General features: G+C 31.2%; 2 protein-coding genes across 7 annotated transcripts in view; one reads left to right on the forward strand and one right to left on the reverse strand.

Moving 5' to 3' along the window:
* The window catches only part of LOC114325539 (pantothenate kinase 3), a 187,916-nt gene extending 172,696 nt beyond the window's left edge, over positions 1 to 15,220 (reverse strand). The window contains exon 1 of the mRNA XM_028273611.2: positions 14,984 to 15,220. The gene's annotated coding sequence lies outside the window, so the exon portion shown is untranslated. The remainder of the gene's footprint in view (positions 1 to 14,983) is intronic.
* LOC114325541 (NAD(P)H-hydrate epimerase) overlaps positions 1 to 20,839 on the forward strand; it is a 78,888-nt gene that overhangs the window by 44,275 nt on the left and 13,774 nt on the right. The window contains exons 1-3 of one of the 6 annotated variants that reach the window (XM_028273615.2): positions 15,916 to 16,034; positions 16,569 to 16,595; positions 16,686 to 16,878. In XM_028273615.2, coding sequence (XP_028129416.2) covers positions 16,714 to 16,878 — 165 coding nt within the window. In that variant the 5' untranslated portion in view covers positions 15,916 to 16,034; positions 16,569 to 16,595; positions 16,686 to 16,713. The other 5 variants (XM_050656287.1, XM_028273619.2, XM_028273616.2 and 2 more) reach the window with 5 other exon arrangements.

The following is a 20,839-nucleotide window of genomic DNA, read 5'->3' on the forward strand; positions in this document are numbered from 1 at the left end:
CGGGGTTCCTATTGAAAATTTTAAATTTAGCCCCCCCTCTCCGTGAGGGGACCAGCTTGGTATCATTCGGTAGATTTTTGAAAAATTTTTGAACACGTATTTTTTAGTTTTTCGATCTAACCTTCATTTCGCGAAATAGGTACTCGCTTTTTTTGTGAAATTGTATGACTCAACTATTCCCTTATTCCCCACTCTAATCGTCAGATTTTTGAAAAATACACTGTTCTGCATGTACTTAACTGACCCTATCTTAATCTGACGATTTCGAGTTTTTCTAAGGATAGATTATTTCAGACCCCTTAACGAACTCCCCTGTCTTAAGAGCCAATATATGATAGGGGTACATTTACAGGGTACAAGGTTTCTCCCCATGTGATTTTCCTGACGCTCCCGAGTAACTGCAAAAATCCCCGCTTGGGCTCAACTACCATAGTTTATTAAAATAGTTTGTCCATTATTTGTAAAAGTGTTTTGCCTACTAGTCCAGAAAAAGCCACTGCGCATCCGCTAGCAAAAATATTCCGATTCGGATTTTTTGCACAATCTTACTCAAAAAGTATCCCTTTTAACAAATTTGCATGTTGCCAGGTCCAAAAGTGGGTCAAATTTTTTTTAAACGTTTTTTTTTCCTAAAATTATTTTTTTTTACATCGAACAAAGTTTTTTTAGGTTTTTTGGATCATTTCAAACAGAAAAGGTTAGTGACTTTTCTCTAAAGTTGATAGCTTTTGACATATAAGCGATTAAAAATTTAAAAATTGTGAAATCGGCCATTTTTAACCCTCAGAAACTATGTGAAAAAACTGAAAATTTCGATGTTGCCAAGATAAGAAAATATTCTTTGAACATCGATTGATGAAATACTGAAGAGTTTTTTGCAATATAATATCGAAAACCCCTTTGTTTTTTAATTGCCAATCAAGCGGGCGCTTGATTGGCAACCGTTGCATGTATCGCCGCCGCCTACGAAAAGTATAACCCCGAAAAATGCCGTTAAGAGTAGAACTTTCAATGAACGCCGTGAAAAATATTATTTTCGATTATATGATTGTGAAAATTAAAATTACTAATAAAGTGTTAGCGAAAAAATTTATTTTTTGAGGAGTATCAACAAAATACATCATTTCTGTTTGTGGGTCCACGAAAATTATAATTACTAAAAAGTTCTCAGAAATAATTGTTTTCGTCGGCAGAATCAGAAACAGAAAGGGAAATAATTGTTTTCGTCGGCATCTATTATGAACTAAATCTTTTCGTTATAAATATTTTGGGAGTTGTAATCTTCGCGGACACGTATATAAAAAACATTGTATCGCCAACACTTTTATCAAATAGTTATTATTTTCACTGGAAATGTATTAGGAATCACATTAATCATCGGTACCAGCGGTATATGTAACATGCGTAAATATATGTGCGGAAAAATATTTCGATTCAATTTTTTTTCAATATCTTGCTTGAAAATATCCCCTCTTAACAAATTTGTACGTTGCCAGGATCAAGAAGTCAAAAAATTTTTTAAACGTTTGTTTTTGATTTTCCTAAAACTAATTTTTTTGCATCGGACAAATTTTTTAGGTTTTTTGGATCATTCCAAATAGAAAATATCTTAAGTGACTTTTCTGTAAATATGACAGTTTTCGAGATATAAGCGACCGAAAATGTAAAAATTGCAAAATCGGCCATTTTTAACCCTCAAAAACTATGTAAAACACCGAAAATTTCAATGATGTCTCCGATTACATATACACATGCAACGATTGAAAATAGTGTCGCTCCAGCTGGATTCTGGATTAGCAATTAAAAAACAAAGGCGTTTTCGATATTGTATTGCAAAAAGCTCTTCGGGATTTCATCAATCGATATTCTTAGAATATCTACGTACCTTGGTTATCATTGAAATTTTTGGTGTTTCACATAGTTTGTGAGGGTTAAAAATGGCCGATTTTGCAATTTTTAAAATTTCAATCGCTTATATCTCGAAAACTATCACATTTACAGAAAAGTCACTTAGGTCTTTTCTATTTGGAATGATCCAAAAAACCTAAAAAAAATTGTCCTATGCAAAAATAGTTGTTTATGAAACAGTTCGTGAAGTATGCTTTTTGCGAACGCACGCGATGTTTAGAGCACGAGCGACAACGGAGCGAGTGCTATACATCGCGTAAGTTCGCAAAAAGTACTTCACGCACAGTTTCATACAATATTTTATCTACGATAAACAAATAAAAAACTGTAACTCTTCGTCACTGGAATTCATTTCTATTCTACAATTTTTAGAACTTTGACATTTAAAAATTCTAATTTCTTTCAAACCACAAAACTGTCAAAATGTTTGTTGTAATTTATTGCTCATTATGTCATCACCATGACAACGCGAAAGTTAGGGATCTTTGATTACCTATATGAAAGTGTGTCAAAAACAGTGCGAAAAAGTAAATCCCATTTAAAATACATTGTTACTTCACGCACACTTTAAACCCTTCACGCACTGCTATCTATAATGACAGTTTTCACAAACTAAAACTTATACATAATATGACATAATATTTTTGACTTTTTAATCCTGGCGACATACAAAATTGTTAAGAGGGGATATTTTCAAGCAAGATAGTGAAACAAAATTGAATCGAAATATTTTTTTTTCACTATCTTGCTTGAAAATATCCCCTCTTAACAATTTTGTAACATGCGGAAAAATATTTCGATTCAATTTTTTTTCACTATCTTGCTTGAAAATATCCCCTCTTAACAATTTTGTATGTCGCCAGGATTAAAAAGTCAAAACATTTTTTAAACGTTTGTTTTTTGTTTTTTCCTAAAACTAATTTTATCTACTCTATGTCATATTATGTATAAGTTTTTAGTTTGTGAAAACTGTCATTATAGCTAGCAGTGCGTGAAGGGTTTTTAATTGGATTGTTGCAATTGATTAATACATGCAACGCTTGCCAATCCAATTAAAAAACAAAGGGGGTTTCGATATTGTATTGCAAAAAACTCTTCGGAATTTCATCAATCGATGTTCAAAGAATATCTTATCTTGGCAACATCGAAATTTTCAGTATTTCACATAGTTTTTGAGGGTTAAAAATGGCCGATTTCCCAATTTTTAATAGATTATATGTCAAAAACTATCAACTTTAGAGAAAAGTCACTAAAGACGTTTTCTGTTTGAGATGATCCAAAAAACCTAAAAAAACTTTGTTCGATGCAAAAAAATTATTTTAGGAAAAAAAAAAATTGACCCACTTTTGGACCTGGCAGCATGCAAATTTGTTAAAAGGTTTTGAGTAAGATTGTGCAAAAAATCCGAATCCAAATATTTTTCCTAGCGGATGCGCAGTGGCTTTCTGGACTATACCTACATATTTTTTTAACTTTTTCTAAATATCTAAATATCAAATAAAGTGTGATATTTAAATTGTATCTAATTTTGAAACAAAAAATAAGCCAATTGACAATCTAGTTCATTATGATTGTTTCAACAAACACATGCAATTTCAAATATCCCGGTATCAATGATTTCAAAAATGAACTAATTGAGCCATCAGTTTATTGTGAGTCATGTGTTTTAATAAATATCATGCAACTTCAAAGAATAAAAAAAAGCTTTGTTTTATTACTATGATGTAAGAGTGATTTGATTTCGAAAAAAAATAATGTAATTTGATTTTAATTGACTTGTAGTTTATAACAGTCAATTAACATAGTTTCTGTTTTAACTTGGTAATTTTTTGTGTTTTTTAACTGTTTCCATACATGATTCCCAGAAAACCGGCAATTTATTTTTCTTCCACTTTTGTATTTGACCTATTAAGTAAATCTTTATGTATATGATGTTATTTCTTTTTGTATTTCAGTTTTCTAGATGTAATGCCTATAGTAATGTAAAATAAAGATAAAATTAGAAATCTAATTCAGTGGAAACCTTCAATACTCCAGGGAAATAAGGTTTTTGTCGGGACACTTGAGCAGCCAGGTTGCAAATGGGTTTTTTGGGTACTATATACCTAATACATTATACATACAAAAATGCCCGTCACAGTTCGGACGAGAATTTTAGTTATTAACAAATAAGGTTCAAAAATGGCAGTTTTTTCGTTTAAATCGCTACAGGTAAAAATAGGATAATTAAATATCTTATTTATAGTATTCTTCTTTTAGTAGATGAGCCAATGTTTAAAACAGCAGTTTTTTAATTTTGGTCCGATCATTTATTGCTTCAAAAATTGCAAAATAAAACTAAAATTTCGATAATAAATAATATGCTATAACTTTCGCGAAAGTGACCTTACGTTTTTCATATTTCACAAAAAGTTGAGTCAAGGATTCCGTATACTGCACAAAAAATTATAAGACGATTAGTCAATTAGTTTAAATTTTATTTAATTTGTTTATCCCAAAGAGCTTTTTTTTGTAATGTTATTGTTCAGAAAATAATAATTGTATAGAAATTCTGTGAAAACCACATGAAAGAACAATAGTCTTGTTTTCAAATTATTGAAGAAAATCATTAAAAAGTAATTTTTGTCACTACGAAAACATTTTACCAAAGTAAAGTCATTTTTGGCTTGCAAACAATTTGAATAGCTTTGTTAATATTGACTGTAGAGTAAATTTACCTTGGAATTTCAAAAGCTTGTATTTTTACACAAATTTAAAAAAAAAACTTTTCGCCTTTGTTAATTACGGTCAAAGTTAGCCACTTTTATTATTTAATTCACAGTTACTTCAATATACATAAAATTCTCCTGTAACAGTGATAGTTACCATACTACTCCGAAACGGCTTGGCCGATTTTTATGAAATTTTACAAGTGTATCCTATGGGACTGAGAATAGGTTTTAATCTATTTTTCATACCCATAAGTTATAAGGGGGGTTGCCCCCCTGACATTTTTTTTTATTTTTTTGGACAAAATTGTCTATGTTAATTTTATATGACGTAGGATTAAAAAATACATACAACCCTTAATTTACACTTTTCCATCACCAACCCCTATTTGTTAATACCCATCTATATATTTACATCTATAAAATTCTCCTGTCACAGTGTTAGTTGTCATACTCCTCCGAGACCGCTTGACCGATTTTTATGAAATTATATATGTATATTCGGTAGGTCTTAGAATCGGTTGTAATCTATTTTTCATATCCCTGAGTGATAAGAGGAACTCCCCCTAACATTTTGAAATGTTAGATGGGGATTTACGTACATAACGTACTCTACAAGAATACGAGTACATACAATTTAAAAAAATTATGATCAAAATCCATAAAAAAGCTCTGGAGATATTAATCGCAGCATATGTTTGAAGAATCAGTTTCATTTTTTGAGTGCACGGATTTTAATAATTCATTTCCACCGACCACAAATCGATTTGGTTAGAACGTTATTTTTAAAGCTTTATTAACAACTCTGTTGAAGTTTAAAGTTTACTAAAACTTTTACACATAAACTAAGTATATACCTTCAACTTCAAAATGGCGCTAGTTGGGTTGCTTAATTATTATAAACAAAGTAGCTGTCAATTAAATAAAAAAAGTGGCTAACTTTGACTGTAATTAACCTAGGTAAAAAGTGTTTTTTTGAAAATTCGTATAAAAATACCAGCTTTTCAAATCCCAAAGTAGTTTTAATTTACAGTCAATACTAACAAAGTTATTCAAATTGTTTATGAACTAAAAATGACCCTACTTTAGTAAAAGTTTTTCGGATTGATAAAAATGACTTTTTAATGATTTTTTTTAAATACTTTAAAATAATGACTTTTCTTCTTTCATGTGGTTTTCACAGAATTGCTATTACATTACTATTTTCTGAACAATAATATTGGGAAAAAAAGCTCATTGGGATAAACAAATTGAATAAAACTTAAACTAATTGACGAATCGTCTTAAAATTTTTTGTGCATTATATGGACTATTTGTGTCAACTTTTGGTGCAATATGAAAGTCTTAAGGTCATTTTCACAAAAGTTATAGCAATTTTTTTATTTTAGAAATTTTAGTCTTATTTTGCAATTTCTGAAGCAACAAATGATCGAACCGAAATTCAAAAACTGCCATTTTAAACCTTGGCTCATCTACTACGAGAATAACAGTATAAATAAGATATTTAATTACCCTATTTTTACCTGTGGCGATTTAAACGAAAAAACTGCCATTTTTGACACTTATTTGTTAATAACTAAATTTCTCGTCCGAACTGTGACGGGCATTTTTGTATGTATAATGTATTAGGTATATAGTACCCAAAAAACCCATTTGCAACCTGGCTGCTCAAGTGTCCCGAACATGGTATATTTTTGCCTTATTTCCCTGGAGTACAAACACACTTGGTATAGTTAGTTTCGAAATTGTGGACACAGTGTATATCTTTGTTTTTTACGCAGTTCTCTCATTTCGGCCATCATATCGTAATTTTTCACCAAAAATTCACGCATAATTTTAAGTATATCCTCATTTTGGGTGTTGTTCTTGCTCGGTCACTTCTTCGTTAATTTGCTCCTTTCAAAAATCTCTTCGTCTTCACTTCCTGCTCTATTTCTCTTGTTGTAATTTTTCTCGCCATTCACTGTCATATTCCAATCTAACTCCGCCTATCTTCTTGTATGCTCCGCCACTGTACGTTTTGTACCTTTAAATGTTATTACTAAACAAATAAAATCTTTATAAATTTTTATACAGTACTACGGAAACCTGAATATCAGACCTCTTGTTTTCGTCAATAATTATTTATCGTCCTTAATTACCCGTCCAGTGCAAAAAGTTTAGCTCGAATCAACTTCTCCGAAGCTTGACTTTTATCGTAAGGAGATTAAAAACTAATTATTAATTTATTAATATACATAGTTCAAAAAATAGAAGTGAGTAGGTACGCACTTACACAAAAATCCTTTTTAACCAATCTTTGCACTATCTGTTGTATGCAGATTACACTCGAAACCATAACAATATAATTAATTAAAATGTAAAAATACTAGCATTTGCAGATGATGTTGAGATAATCGCAAGGTTAAGAAAAGAAATGATAGAGGCATTCAATCAAATAGAATGCTCTGCACAAAATAGTGACCTTAAAATCAATCAGGCAAAAATAAAATATATGCATGCAAGTAAAAACACAGAAATAAGTCAGATAGAAACTCTAACAATCGAGAATACAACATTGATTGGGTAAAGAACTTTACATACTTAGGATCTGTAGTTGCATACATCCGATAACAATGTTGCAGAGGAAGTGAAGAGATGCACTCTATCAACTGGTGGCTTCGATTTATGACTATTTGACTGTAAGTGAATTATTAATATAGCAGTTGACCAATTATCTATATTCACCTAACCAGTCATCAGTGTTGTTGTTAAACCTCAATCATCATTTCTCAGAATTTAGTGCCTACAAGCAATTTAGATCTACTGTAGTCATGTTTGTAAATAAAAATAGATATGTAATTCCAAGTTTCAAAAAGATGAATCCACTTGACCTTGATTGGTATTTATCAATAGTATTAGTTCAATGTTCAATTTATAAATGAAATTAGATGTAACATTGGACTTATTCCCAATCTTGATAAGATTGTTGTAGTTGTTACAGCACACCCTATTTATTAATACATATTAAGAAGTACTTCTTTTATCCTATATGTAGGTACTTAAAGAGATGTTAAGGGACCTTGGGCCCACACTTAAAAAAATTTATTACCTCACACATGAGACCTTTTTTATTCAGTTATTCATGTTGAGTTGGACAAGCTTTCTAATTCAGAAAACTTTCAAGAGGGGGCTTTTTGTAAATATACAGGGTGATTGATTAGTGGGGTTATTTTTATTATTAGAGTTATTATTAGCTCAATAGGTCCGCTATAGTAATAGATAGCAATAAAAGTTAATAACAAAAATTGTAGCCAACTTTGAGCTTCACATTACAAAATTAGTTAGAATGTTACAGGGTGTTCGATAACACAGTGGCAGACCAAACTTATGTTTTTTTAAATGGAAAATGCTATATTTTATTTTATATTCGGAATCCTGTTAACTTCTCCATCACAAAAATATAAAGGTTTGTTATGTTATACATCGTATTTACAAAGTTATTACCAATTTAATATGAAAATCATAACAAGTTCGACTACCTGTATAAATAAGAATACGCACAGCAACAATGGTTTATTGATGCCATATTTTTTTATGTATTGTCAAAATTTTCAAAAATAATTGATATTGCTAATTTTCTTTATATCAAATACAGGGTGAGTCAAAACGCAAGTACATTATTTTCTCAGTAATTTTAAATGGAACACCCTGTATTTTATATCATTATATCATTATTGAAAAGTACCATTACCGTACTTTAATTTTTAGATAACATTCCCTATGTCTAAATTTATTAGTTTTCGAGATATTTTCATTTTTCAATGGACCTGCAGCAGGACCACCCAGATCACCAGAATTTAATAAACTGGACTGGTTTTTTTTGGGGTTACGTTAATAACGAAGTTTATAAAATACCTCCAACAACAAGGGATGAGATGAAAAATAGAATACAAAGTGTATTTCGATGTGTTATTTTAAAAATTGTTCGTAGTGTAAGTAGCTCATTCAATAATTGTTTTTAGGCGGGCATAAATGTGTTAGGAGGTAATTTTGAGCACCTTATGTAATTAAATATTAAAGATATTTTATTAAAAGTAGCTTTTAATTTTTTCAAACATGTTTTTTTTGCAAAATGTATTAGTGTTAGTAAAGTAGTGTTTAATTTTCTTCACAAAATGTTGTATTTTGTGTTTGTGTCTGTTTTGGTAAAATTTATTACTAATAAATTATTTTTCAATCTTTATTAATTTGTTACATTTACACAAAAAAGTAGTTTTTAATTGTTTCAAAAATGTTACATGTTGTAGTTGTGTTTTTTTTTTGTAAAATGTATTACTAATACATTATTTTTCTTTCTTTATTTGCTACATTGTCACATTGATTACCGGATTAATAATCAGTAATCATCAATTGTTAATTCAGTCATGGCTTACTTAAAGTTTGGAAATATTTAGAAACCTAAAATAATTTGCTCTGAAAAATGAAAATATCTCGAAAACTAATAAATTTGGACATAGGGAATGTTATTCTGAAGCTGTTTTCTTGTGGCATTTTTATAATCAAGTATATTCAAATGGGAAATAAGCCACAATTTTACCTAAAAATGATTTTATTAACGTTTCGACGCCCAAGTCGGGTGTCGTTGTCAAAATACAAAATAATACTAAATAAATAAAAATGTTGTTGCTTAGTAAACAATTCTTCTAATAATTTATTTAATCTGACTCATTTATATCGGCAATTCAGAATGTTATATAAAAATTAAAGTACAGTTATGGTACTTTTCAATACTGATATAAAATAAAGGGTGTTCCATTTAAAATTACTGAGAAAATAATGTACTTGCGTTTTGACTCACCCTGTATTTGATATAAAGAAAATTAGCAATATCAATTATTTTTGAAAATTTTGACAAGACATAAAAAATATGGCATTAATAAACCATTGCTACTGTACTTATTTTTATTTGTACAGGTAGTTGAACGATTTTCATATAAAATTGGTTATAACTTTGTAGATACCCTGTATAACATAACAAACCTTTATATTTTTGTGATGGAGAAGTTAACAGAATTTTGAATATAAAATAAAATATAGGGTGTTCCATTTAAAACAACATAAGTTTGGTCTGCCACTGTGTTATCGAACACCCTGTAACATTCTAACTAATCTTGTAATGTAAAGCTCAAAGTTGGCTACAATTTTTGTTATTAACTTTTATTGCTATCTATTACTATAGCGGATCTATTGAGCTTTACCCCACTAATCAATCATCCTGTAGAGCAGGGGTGGGCAAATACTTTTAAGCGCGGGCCAAAATGATATTTTCAAAATGTCCTCCGGGCCGGAGGACTACACCCAATATGTACGCTAATGTTTTTGGTGGAGGTTTTTCTCTGCCCAAGAAATTTTTTTAACAAAAATACTACAAGTATCATTTTAAATCATTTGGAGAAAGACATTTGACTATTAATAATAATAAAATGTCTTTCTATTGTGTACATGCGAACAATTTGTTTCCAGTAAAATTACGAAATTTTTAATATGGTCCATTCTATTAAGCCATAACAAGGATCCAGATAAAAAATGAACTTCAGAAATTCGATCAAGAATAGAGTAATCAAGAGCAGCCTTTTTGAAGATTAGGAAATTTTTGAGTAACCAAAGATTCAATCTCCAAATCTGATATCGGATGGTAAAATGTTATGTCAAGTCAACCATCATAGACGAAATTCAAAGGAGGCAATTGATCTGATATTGTCACGTACGACGTCAATGGACGACGACAGGCTGCCAAACCAAATTTTAAAATGGACGCCAAGGAAAAGAAGGAAGAAAGGAACGCCGAAACAATCCTGGCTAGGAAAGGAACCTTCACCCTGACGAATGCAACGACTGACAAAGCTGGAAACGGGCAACCGAAAGGCGGAGAACAATATAAAAATCCGTTATAATAATAAAAATGTTATGTCCATTCTATTCTTCTTTATTGGATTGTTAATGCTGACTTAATGAAAAAGCTGCAAGCTTTTGAGATGTGGCTTTTTAGGGGAATTTTGTAAATACCCTGGACCGATCATATTACGAATGAAATGGTGTTGCACAGAATGGAAAAGGAACAGAGAACTTTTGACCATCATTAAAAGGAGAAAGACAGCAAGGAGAAAGGGCACATACTTAGAAATGATAGCGCAAGTAAGTTGTTGCAGCAGATGATTATGAAGGGTAAAATCGAAGAAAAAGGGGTCCTGGTAGACGACAAATACCCTGACCGAAAAATATTCGCAACTGGACCGGGTTCAACACACAGACGCTTTTAAGAAAAGCAGAAGATAGATATTCATTATTTATACGAACACTACGAACACTAATACTGTTGATTTCAGCAAAATCGCATAAAAGAGATTAAGAGCGTAGGCACATAATTTCGGACCAATGCTTTTTAAATGCATTCATTTTTTTTCGAATCCTAAGAAAACTAATAAATATTTTTGAAAAATTACATTATTACCGAGGGCCCAAAGTCCCTTAGAATAAACAAAAAGTTTCTTTGAATGATATATTTGAAATTAAAAGTCATACTAAATTTTCTCTTTTTTTACCTCTGTGATAAACATTATAAAAGTTTTCAGGGACTTTCGGCCCTCAGTAATAATGTAATATTTCATTCTGCGTTTAAATTTTTCAAAAATACTTATTAGTTTTCTCAGGATTCGAAAAAAATGAATGCACTTAAAAAGCATTGCGCCTACGCTCTTAAAAAAATTGCTTGCGGGATTTCTCAATGGGCCGGATAAAGTAAGCAAACGGGCCGGATCCGGCCCGCGGGCCGGCTTTTGCCCACCCCTGCTGTAGAGTATCCTAGAGTACCTTTAAAAATTTGTCTGACAATATTACCAATAAATTGTAAGTATTTTTATCAAACAATCCTGATTATTTATGGTATAAAATATACAATCCTGATCAAAATACACAATTAACTGGTAATATTAATTGTCAGACAAACTTTTAAGATACTCCAGATGTTGGAGGCACCAAAGTTTAGAAACCTCTATATTTACGAAACGTCCCTACCAGAAAACTTTATGTATTAGAAACATTGTCTAAAAGTCTAATGAGGGAGGTAATAATTTTAAGTATGGTCCCAAGACCTATAAATTATAGCTCTCTGGGTCGTCTTTAAGTTACTTAAGCAGGATAAATATTTTACATGAAGTAGGTGAAAAGGGCCTAGCCGGGTAAGATGATGAAAAGTGCCCCCAACTCGATTCGAATTCCATATAGGTCACCGTTTAGCATATATAGTGAAACTAACTTTCTGAAATTTTTAGCCCCCTAGGTGGTCATGTGACCCACCTAGAGTCTAATTATTAGGCTTTTTTAGTTTTTATCTCAGCCGCGTCGAGAACTAGCGAAAAACTTTAAATAAAAAAGTTGTAAGCTTTAAAAAGTTCTGTCCGAAAATTTTTTTTTTATTTTTGGCGGAAAATTTAAATTTTAGAACGATTTTAAAATGTTAAATGAGTATAAAAAGATAACTAAGACATTCGTTCTCACGAAAAAAATATATAACGTGTATTTTTGCATAATATTTCACCCTGAATTTTTTCAAATTTTTAAAATTGGTGAAACGCACCTTTAAAAATAAAAAACCGCATTTTTTTGGTTTTTTTTTTCGTTTTTTGATACAGTTTTATACATATTTTTCAAAAAAGGTAATACCGTCACTAGAATAGGTAAAAAAACTGAAAAATAATTGGGGTTTGCTTAATAAAAATTTTTTGTAATCCCATCCATTTTCAATATACAGGGCGTTGAATAAAACAAAATTTTACACATTTTTTACGATTTTGCCGAAACTACTGGCAACATTGTAATAAAATTTGGCGAGTTTTAAGAGGTAGTTGTTGTGCATTTTTTGACATACAATTAAGAATTTTATATTTATCATTGGCGCGTATACGGGTAATAGTCTGAACTTTTTAAAGAAAAAAGATAGTACGCCACTGACATATTTCAAATTAACAATCCTTTTTGAATTCCTCGTTTAATTTGTGACAAAAAATCTATCTTCCTATTTTTTCATACGACGCGCCATTTTTATTCAAAAAATAAAACATCTTAACCCTTACAAAGTATTCGAACTTCTATTAGTAGTTTCTACATACGTTAACTTGTACGTTCATTATAAAAACTAATTCAATTACTTTGGAAGCGTTAGATATTTTATTTTTTGCAGCAAAACGGCGCCTCGTATGAAAAAATGATAAGATGGTTTTTTTATCGCAAATTGAATGAGGAATTTAAAAATGATTGTTAATTTGAAATATGTCAGTGGCGTACTATCTTTTTTTCTTTGAAAAGTTCAGACCATTACCCCTAAGCGCGCTAATGATGAATATCAAATCCTTAATTGTATGTCAAAACATGCACAATAACTACCTCTTAAAACCCGACAAGTTTTATTACAATGTTGCCAGTAGTTTCGGCAAAATCGTAAAAATGTGTAAAATTTTGTTTTCTTCAACGCCCTGTATCTTGAAAATGGATGGTGTTACAAAATATTTTTATTAAGCAAACCCCAATTCTTTTTAAATTTTTTACTTGCTTCAGTGACGGTGTTACCTTTTTTGAAAAATATGTATAAAATTGTATCAAAAAACGAAAATACAAAATGCAAAAATACACGTTATATATTTTTTTCGTGAAAACGAATGTTTTAGTTATTTTTTTATACTCATTTAAAATTTTAAAATCGATCTAAAATTAAAATTTCCCGCCAAAAATTAAAAAAAAAATTTTTTTCGCACAGAACTTTTTAAATCTTACAAATTTTTTATTTAAAGTTTTTCGCTAGTTCTCGATGCGGCTGAGATAAAAAATAAAAACGTAAAAAGCCTAATTAGGCTCTAGGTGGGTCACATGACCACCTAGGGGGCTAAAAATTTCAGAAAGTTAGTTTCACTATATATGCTAAACAGTGACCTATATGGAATTCAAATCGAGTTGGGGGCACTTTTCATCATCTTACCCGGCTAGGCCATTATATTGTATTCTCTCTATAACATGAACTGAAATGGCAGACTAATTACCTCGTTATAAGCCGTTCTCGGTATATCAGACAATAATAATATTGGGCATACATATGAATATGTTGTTTTCTAAGGCATTAACTTCCTATAGTGAAGCCAATCCGAGCAATATAAGATGGTAAACATTGTTTGAATGGAGCTTTTGAAAAAGAGTCGGTGGATAAATAGCAACAAGTTGACAGGCGGTGGTGTTTATTACATCACTGACCTCGATAAGCACACATAGTTTACTTAGGTATTTCTGTATACAGGCAGTTGGGGTATTTATTTACAGCCATTACCGCAACAAAAACAGGTAAAGAAACATGGTCTTCGATCTTATTCTCCCTCGTTATAGAGGATTAAACTGCTGTCCTCAAATAAAACGCGGTATGTGCAGCCAACTTAAAACTGAGAAATCGGCTCTCAAAGTTTTTTCTCAGGACTCTATATGCACATACTGCGTATTTCCATTTGTTTATTTTGGTAGTAAATAAAATGATACAGCTTTCAGACATTGCAGAAACATAAATAAGGTCACACGGAAACCACATATAGCAAAAACTCGAATTTTTTGCAGATTGCAGATACCATGTTTTAATCGAGGACGGCAGTATAGTTCAATAGGAATTTCATGGGACACCTAATGTACCTCGTAATAAGTGAAACCTCATCAGTGTTCATTATAGAGAGAGTAAACTATACCTTTTTTTGTTTGTCCATTCCGAGTATTAGTCTTAGGATCAGGCATCCGCACGTAATGTGTTAATTAGGTCAAGACACATGAGCTTCATGAGGTCGACACATTGAGTTGCTAATTTTGTTTTCAAAAAACTCAGTTCCTATTACATATTTTGAAAATTTTACAATATGTTACTTGGTATGTTATTCATATAGTTTACTCATTGCTTCAGATATTGAGTGCTTGTTAATTGTTGTTAAGGTTTGCTCCATAATATTATGTCTTTAAATCAAGTAGGTGTTTATGAATTACCACTATGTATAAAAAAACATGTTTTCATGTGAAATAATAGAAAAACCTTTTCCTATACTATTGCATAAAAGATATAATGATTATATGATTAGATGTTGTGTAAAATTTCTCATTTTACCTACTCATTTTATCTACCTTTTAATTTTTGAAATGTGTACATCACAGTAAGAAAAATACATAATCAGACTAAAATAACAAGTGACAACGTTTGTTTATATTTTTAAAATCAAGAAACCGGTCTAAATACTTAAAAAAACTGACTTCATTGTTTTCAACTACCTTATAATCAGGGATAATAGTAATACAAGATAACCTATTACCTTTAACCATGATGATCAGATTAGGATGAAGGAATGGATTTCGTCAAACGTTTTAGATATGACAGTCTAATAACCTTTAATCACTTGAGATTATATGAATGTTCAACACCTATAAAACTAATTATCGCGAACGCATATATGCAGTAAATTACAGAAAAACTGAAAAACAGAGGTTTAAGTAGGTGAGTTAATATCAAGGACAAGATATAACGGGAGCACTTTGAACCTTGTAGCTTATGACGTAAAATCGTACGATTTTTAAAACTTGGAATAATAACGATTTATTAGATATGAAATTAAACCTTTTGAAACGCAAAAAATATAGGTGTACTAATTTCAACGATAGAATGTTCCATTTTTATCTAATGGCATTGTGCACGTGGCCCAAAGACAAAAAATTCATCACTAAAAAATATTGCCAATAAAAACCAATGATTTTATTATTCTCTATTTTAAAATAAACCTGGACAAATTTATAATCAGGAACTGACATAATTGTATTAAAAATACTAAAAAGAGTATCCTAAATTTTAACTAATCGGTCCAAAAACAAAATTTAGCCCCGTATTCATAGTCGGTACTCAAGTATGAGTCGATGCTTAAGGTCGACCTTGAAATAATTTGTATACAAATTTGTATAAGAATTTGTTCAAGGTCGACCTTAAGCATCGACTCAGACTTGAGTACGGACTATGAATACGGGCCTTAGTTTATTATAAGAAATACAAGTAGTAGTGCGGTATTTAAAATTCTGTATTTTACCGAATACCGGGAAGCTTGGCATCGGTGTGCTGAACACATCTTCCAAATCGAAAAAAATCGATCATGCTGGAAATCGATTGTTTGTGGTAGTCTTGAGATTAATCAATACCGGTAAATTATCTGTAACCGTAACCGGAATAACCGGAACCGGTAAATAGAACATTTTTGTTTTGTAGAGTATAACTTTGACATTCACGTCTAATTTCAATGACATTGACATGTTTTTGTGATTGTGATTTTTGTTGTTTTTGATACATTTGTGGAATATTTTGTTTATTTTTTAGATCATGTACGTTAATAGCTATTTGTATAACAAGGGAGGAAAGTGCTACTTTTCCTCCCGAGAATGAAGTTTACTGCCCGACGCGTAGCGGAGGGCAGTAATCATTCAAGGGAGGAAAAGGCACTTTACTCCCATGTTATACATATGGTTTTTCCACCTTCCTCAAATAACAAGTCATTTTTTCATTTTTACTTAATTTATTTATGTAACTAGCCAACAAAATTTAATAGAATTAAAACTAACAAGTACGTACAATATAACTGTCAACTGTCAAATATAAGTCAAATTATTAATGTAAACATTGTTAAATCAGAATAACAATTTACTGTTTTTTACCATTCTGCAAAATACAGAGTGTTTTTAAATAAACGTTAAAATGTATAGATACTTACGTAATAGAAAATAGATATTGTACAGGGCGTCAATAAGTTATATTTCATGAATGAAATACCATGACGTCACTTTTACTTTTCCTCCCTAGGGAGGAAAAATATTTTCCTCCCTAGGGAGGAAAAGTACAACTTTGCTCCCTACAATCAGGTCCGGAAAAGTACACTTTCGGTAGAGGTAGGTGGAAAAATGATTTTACCCAAAATGTTTTAATATGAAATTTCTGAATATTAAGCTGTTGAATGTAATCAGGACAACATTTTTCAGATCATTTAGTGGTAGTCAAACATTAAGAATGGTTAAGTTACTTGGACAGAAAGAAGCTCAGTCAATTGACTTAGAACTTTTTAATGACTATTCATTTTCTGTTGATCAGCTAATGGAATTAGCTGGCTTAAGCTGTGCTTCAGCTATAGCTAAGAGTTATCAACACACTGATATTGGTAATAAGTCGATACTGGTAAGTTTTATCCAAGTACTATGATATAAAAATTAAGCTTTCATTCAAATACTAAAGTTTATACATACCTGATGCACAACCAAATTTAAGTGTCTTCTATAAACAAACTTTAACACAAAAAACATTAAAAAAATGACAATACAATAATCATGTATATTCATTTTGTAATGACATTAATCATCTAGACCAGTTGATGCAAAGATCTAAGTATTCTTCTTTAGTGCCTATCCGTTTTGGATGTTGTGATTTTTCAGATGTTGTGAACAGATTTTTATTTGTTGTGTTGAACTGAACCACGTAGGTAGATTTTTCAGCCAGCAAATCTTTCGCCTTCCTGGTCTACATTTTCCTTCTACTTTTCCCTGTAAAGTTAATTGCAGCTTGCAGCAGTCCATATATCTCGCTGTTCTTCATGATGTGAACAAGGTATTCAATTTTTGCTGTTTTTATTGTGGTTAACCGATCTTTTTCTTTTTGTATTCTTAATAAAATACCCTGATCAGTAATGTTGTCAGTATTATTCAGGATTTGACATTAAAGCCACATTTCTAAAGCCTCAATTTCCTTGCAGGTGACATCTGTGAGAGTTCACTATCCAACTTCATACAACAGTATTGGGACCGTGCAAGTTGCGCAAAGCGACACCTATTTCTACGCTCTGCACTTTTATTCGCACTTTTAATTGTATTGACCAATTACGTTAGTCCTGGTTGCTGGATAATTGTCAAGGCCATAGCCCAAAAAAATAATAAGAAAAAATAAGATTCAGGTTACGTGACGAAAACGTAAACAATTGTATGTAGTAAATAAAATTAGTTATTAAAATGCAGTACTGCAAGCAAAATACAATTAATTAAATTTACCTTTATATAATAATTGCATATCATACCAATATTGTGGAGCAACATATAATTTTTCTCCTTTAATGACAGTAGATATGAAATGTACGTCAACTTGACAATTTCAATTTACAATATGAATTATTTAAGAAAGTTGCAATATTTCTCCGCTATTCGCGCACGATCGTTTCACGTATCCCTTCCAAGTACTTGCACACCGCGAATAGGAAAGGTATAACATTGTAGTAGCCTGATTTTTATGGGTATTGATTAATCATGAGATTTAAATAGCTTAGCCATTTTTTGTGCAAATCTGCAATCTTAAGTGCAAATCTTACTTTCTCTATCCTGCATTATTTAATTTGGTAGGGAATGGTCTCAATTTGAATTGAGGTTCGTACCAAGGTAGGTGTAATGTTTTTACTCTTTCTATTTGTTGACTGTTCACACTGATTTGTCCAAATTGCTGTTCCTTCTTAGAGATCATCATAGATTTTGTTTCCTTAATGTTTAGTATTATCTCTACTTAAATACTTCTGTGATCCTATTCATGAACTCCTGGAGGACTTCAGAACTATCAGCGAATACCATGTTGCCTGTTTGAATTCTGGCTTCAACATCATCTACTGGTTATTGAAAGATTTTCTGAGAGTATATGCTGAACAGCAGTGGTAATATACATAATATACATCTCTGTTGGACCCTAGATTTGATATTGAAATCATCAGATTCTCCTGCCTCTGACCTGATAGACGATATTTGATTCCAGTAAAGATTGCTCCATCATCTCCATCAGCTCTTTGTGCTTTACTGTATTGAATTCTTTATGGTAGCTTTATGGTATCAGTGAAGCATATTCAAGATGGCGCCAAACGATGCGCACGTGAAATTACTCCTCTCTGTAAATGATGAGAATTTTAAGGAAAAAGCATTCAAATGTTGCCAGAAAACTACTAACGTTATAGTGTGCATAAAATGTGGAAGTATTTTTCATTTATCTTGTTCATCAAGAAAAAAGCAGAAATGTATAAAGTTATGTGATACTAGAATTGTATGTGAGACATGTGAACAATCTGAAAATCCCAAAGGAAACTCAGTAAGTCATACTCAAGAGGTAAATGCACATATCCTACAGTTGGAAATTGATTTTCTAAAAACAATTTTAAGTGAAAAAGAGGAAAAATATAAAATTTTATTTGATAATAATCAATTGTTAAAAAGAACTAACGAGCTCCTTGAAGAAAAAGTAAAACAAAAAACTAAAGAACCTGAATTCAAGGTAATTAACGTTGACAAAAGAAAAAACTGGACTTCCCCTGGTAAAGATGATAAACAACTACAAAATGTTAATGACCTTACTAATAGTAAACAAACTGAATTAGTAGTGACTAAAATTCCTGCAGACGGAACGCTAGCGCGATCCTCAACATCGACAAACTTTGGAAATGAAGTGCCAAATGAAAAAAAATACATTACATCAAGACAAATGAGTGCCGCAATGCAAGAAGCCAAAACTCAAACTGTTTTACATAATCTGTTGAACACTGAAAATAATGCTCCGGTTCTTTCAGAGTCTTCAAGCAACGGTGCGTGGACACAGGTAGCTCATAGAAAAAAGAGGAAGTTCTTAGTTGGAAGTACCGAGTCACCTTGCAACATTGAGGCTGTTCCACAAATGATCAACCTACATGTGACTCGCCTAAAGCCTGACACAAAACCGGAGCAATTAGAAAAGTTCCTGGAAAATCATTTAGATGGCGTAAAATGCGAAATCCATCAGTCCAAAAAACCTGACATATATGCATCCATGAAAGTGACCATTAGACGAGACTTAATTAAGAATGCATGGAAGCGAGAAATCTGGCCCAGCGGAGCATTAGTCTCGTTTTTCAAGATGAGGAGGACGCTGTCGCATTAGGTGGGTCCTCAAGCAATACAACTATTTCACGTATAGTAAATGACTTTAAATTGAAGTTAATCTCGGTTAATGTACAATGTTTAACAAACAAACTTTTAAATCTTGAGCTTTTTTCTAATGCTGAAAAACCTGACATTCTATGTATTCAGGAGCACTGGTGTAATGAGGATAATATTAATCTTATTTATATCCCAGGGTACACTTTAGTAACCCATTTTACTAGAAAAAATAAAATACATGGTGGAACTCTTATTTTATCTAAATCTGGGACAGACAAGTATGCAGTCTCAGTCGTTGATTGCCGTAAATTCTCTGAGGAAGAAAGCTTTGAATGTTGTGCTGTGACTATTTTAATCAGTAACTGTAAATTTCTAGTCATTAATGTGTACAGAACGCCTAACAGCAATCTAGATTCTTTTATAAATAATTGTTTTAATATTTTAGGTCATTTTCACAACCGTGTTGATAAAATTTATCTCTGTGGAGACTTTAATATCAACTACTTAATTCAGAGCAATGAAAAACTTCGATTAGATGATCTTTTTCAATCGTTTGGTTTGTCTCTTAATATCCCAAATATACCAACACGTATTTTCATGAATAACAATAAAGTAACAAAAACAAAAATTGACTACATTGCTACTAATAATATCACTATGAATCATACTTGTCAAGTCAATCAACCCAATATGGGTGACCATCTTGCCATTATTTTTGACATTGTTGTAGGTCGTAATCAGGATAGGATGGAATCTAATATAAAACAGCAGTGTTTTAGGTGTTTAAATGATAATAATTTAGACATCCTAAAACAAGACTTAATGAGGATTGGTTTTTACGAGGTATACAATGAAAGTAATATTAATAACGCTTTTATCGAATTTATGGATACTTTAAACTTTGCTATTACTTCAAACTGTCCCCTTAAAAGTAAAATAGGTAAGGACGTGCATAAAAGTAAAGGTTGGGTTGATCATGACATATATGCTAGGAGTAAACAATTAAAAAACCTATTTAATGAAGCTAAAAACTCTAATAATAGTAACATCTGGAATGAGTATAAAGCTACCAAGAAGGAATACAATAATCTTATTGCTGAAAAGAAAAGGGAATTCAATTATCTTCAAATTATAAGTAGTAATAATAAACAAAAAACTATGTGGAGTATAGTAAATAAAACTATAGGGAGAAAGCAAAGTACTAA

This window comes from Diabrotica virgifera, chromosome 1, assembly GCF_917563875.1.
Source record: "Diabrotica virgifera virgifera chromosome 1, PGI_DIABVI_V3a".
NCBI lineage: Eukaryota > Metazoa > Arthropoda > Insecta > Coleoptera > Chrysomelidae > Diabrotica > Diabrotica virgifera.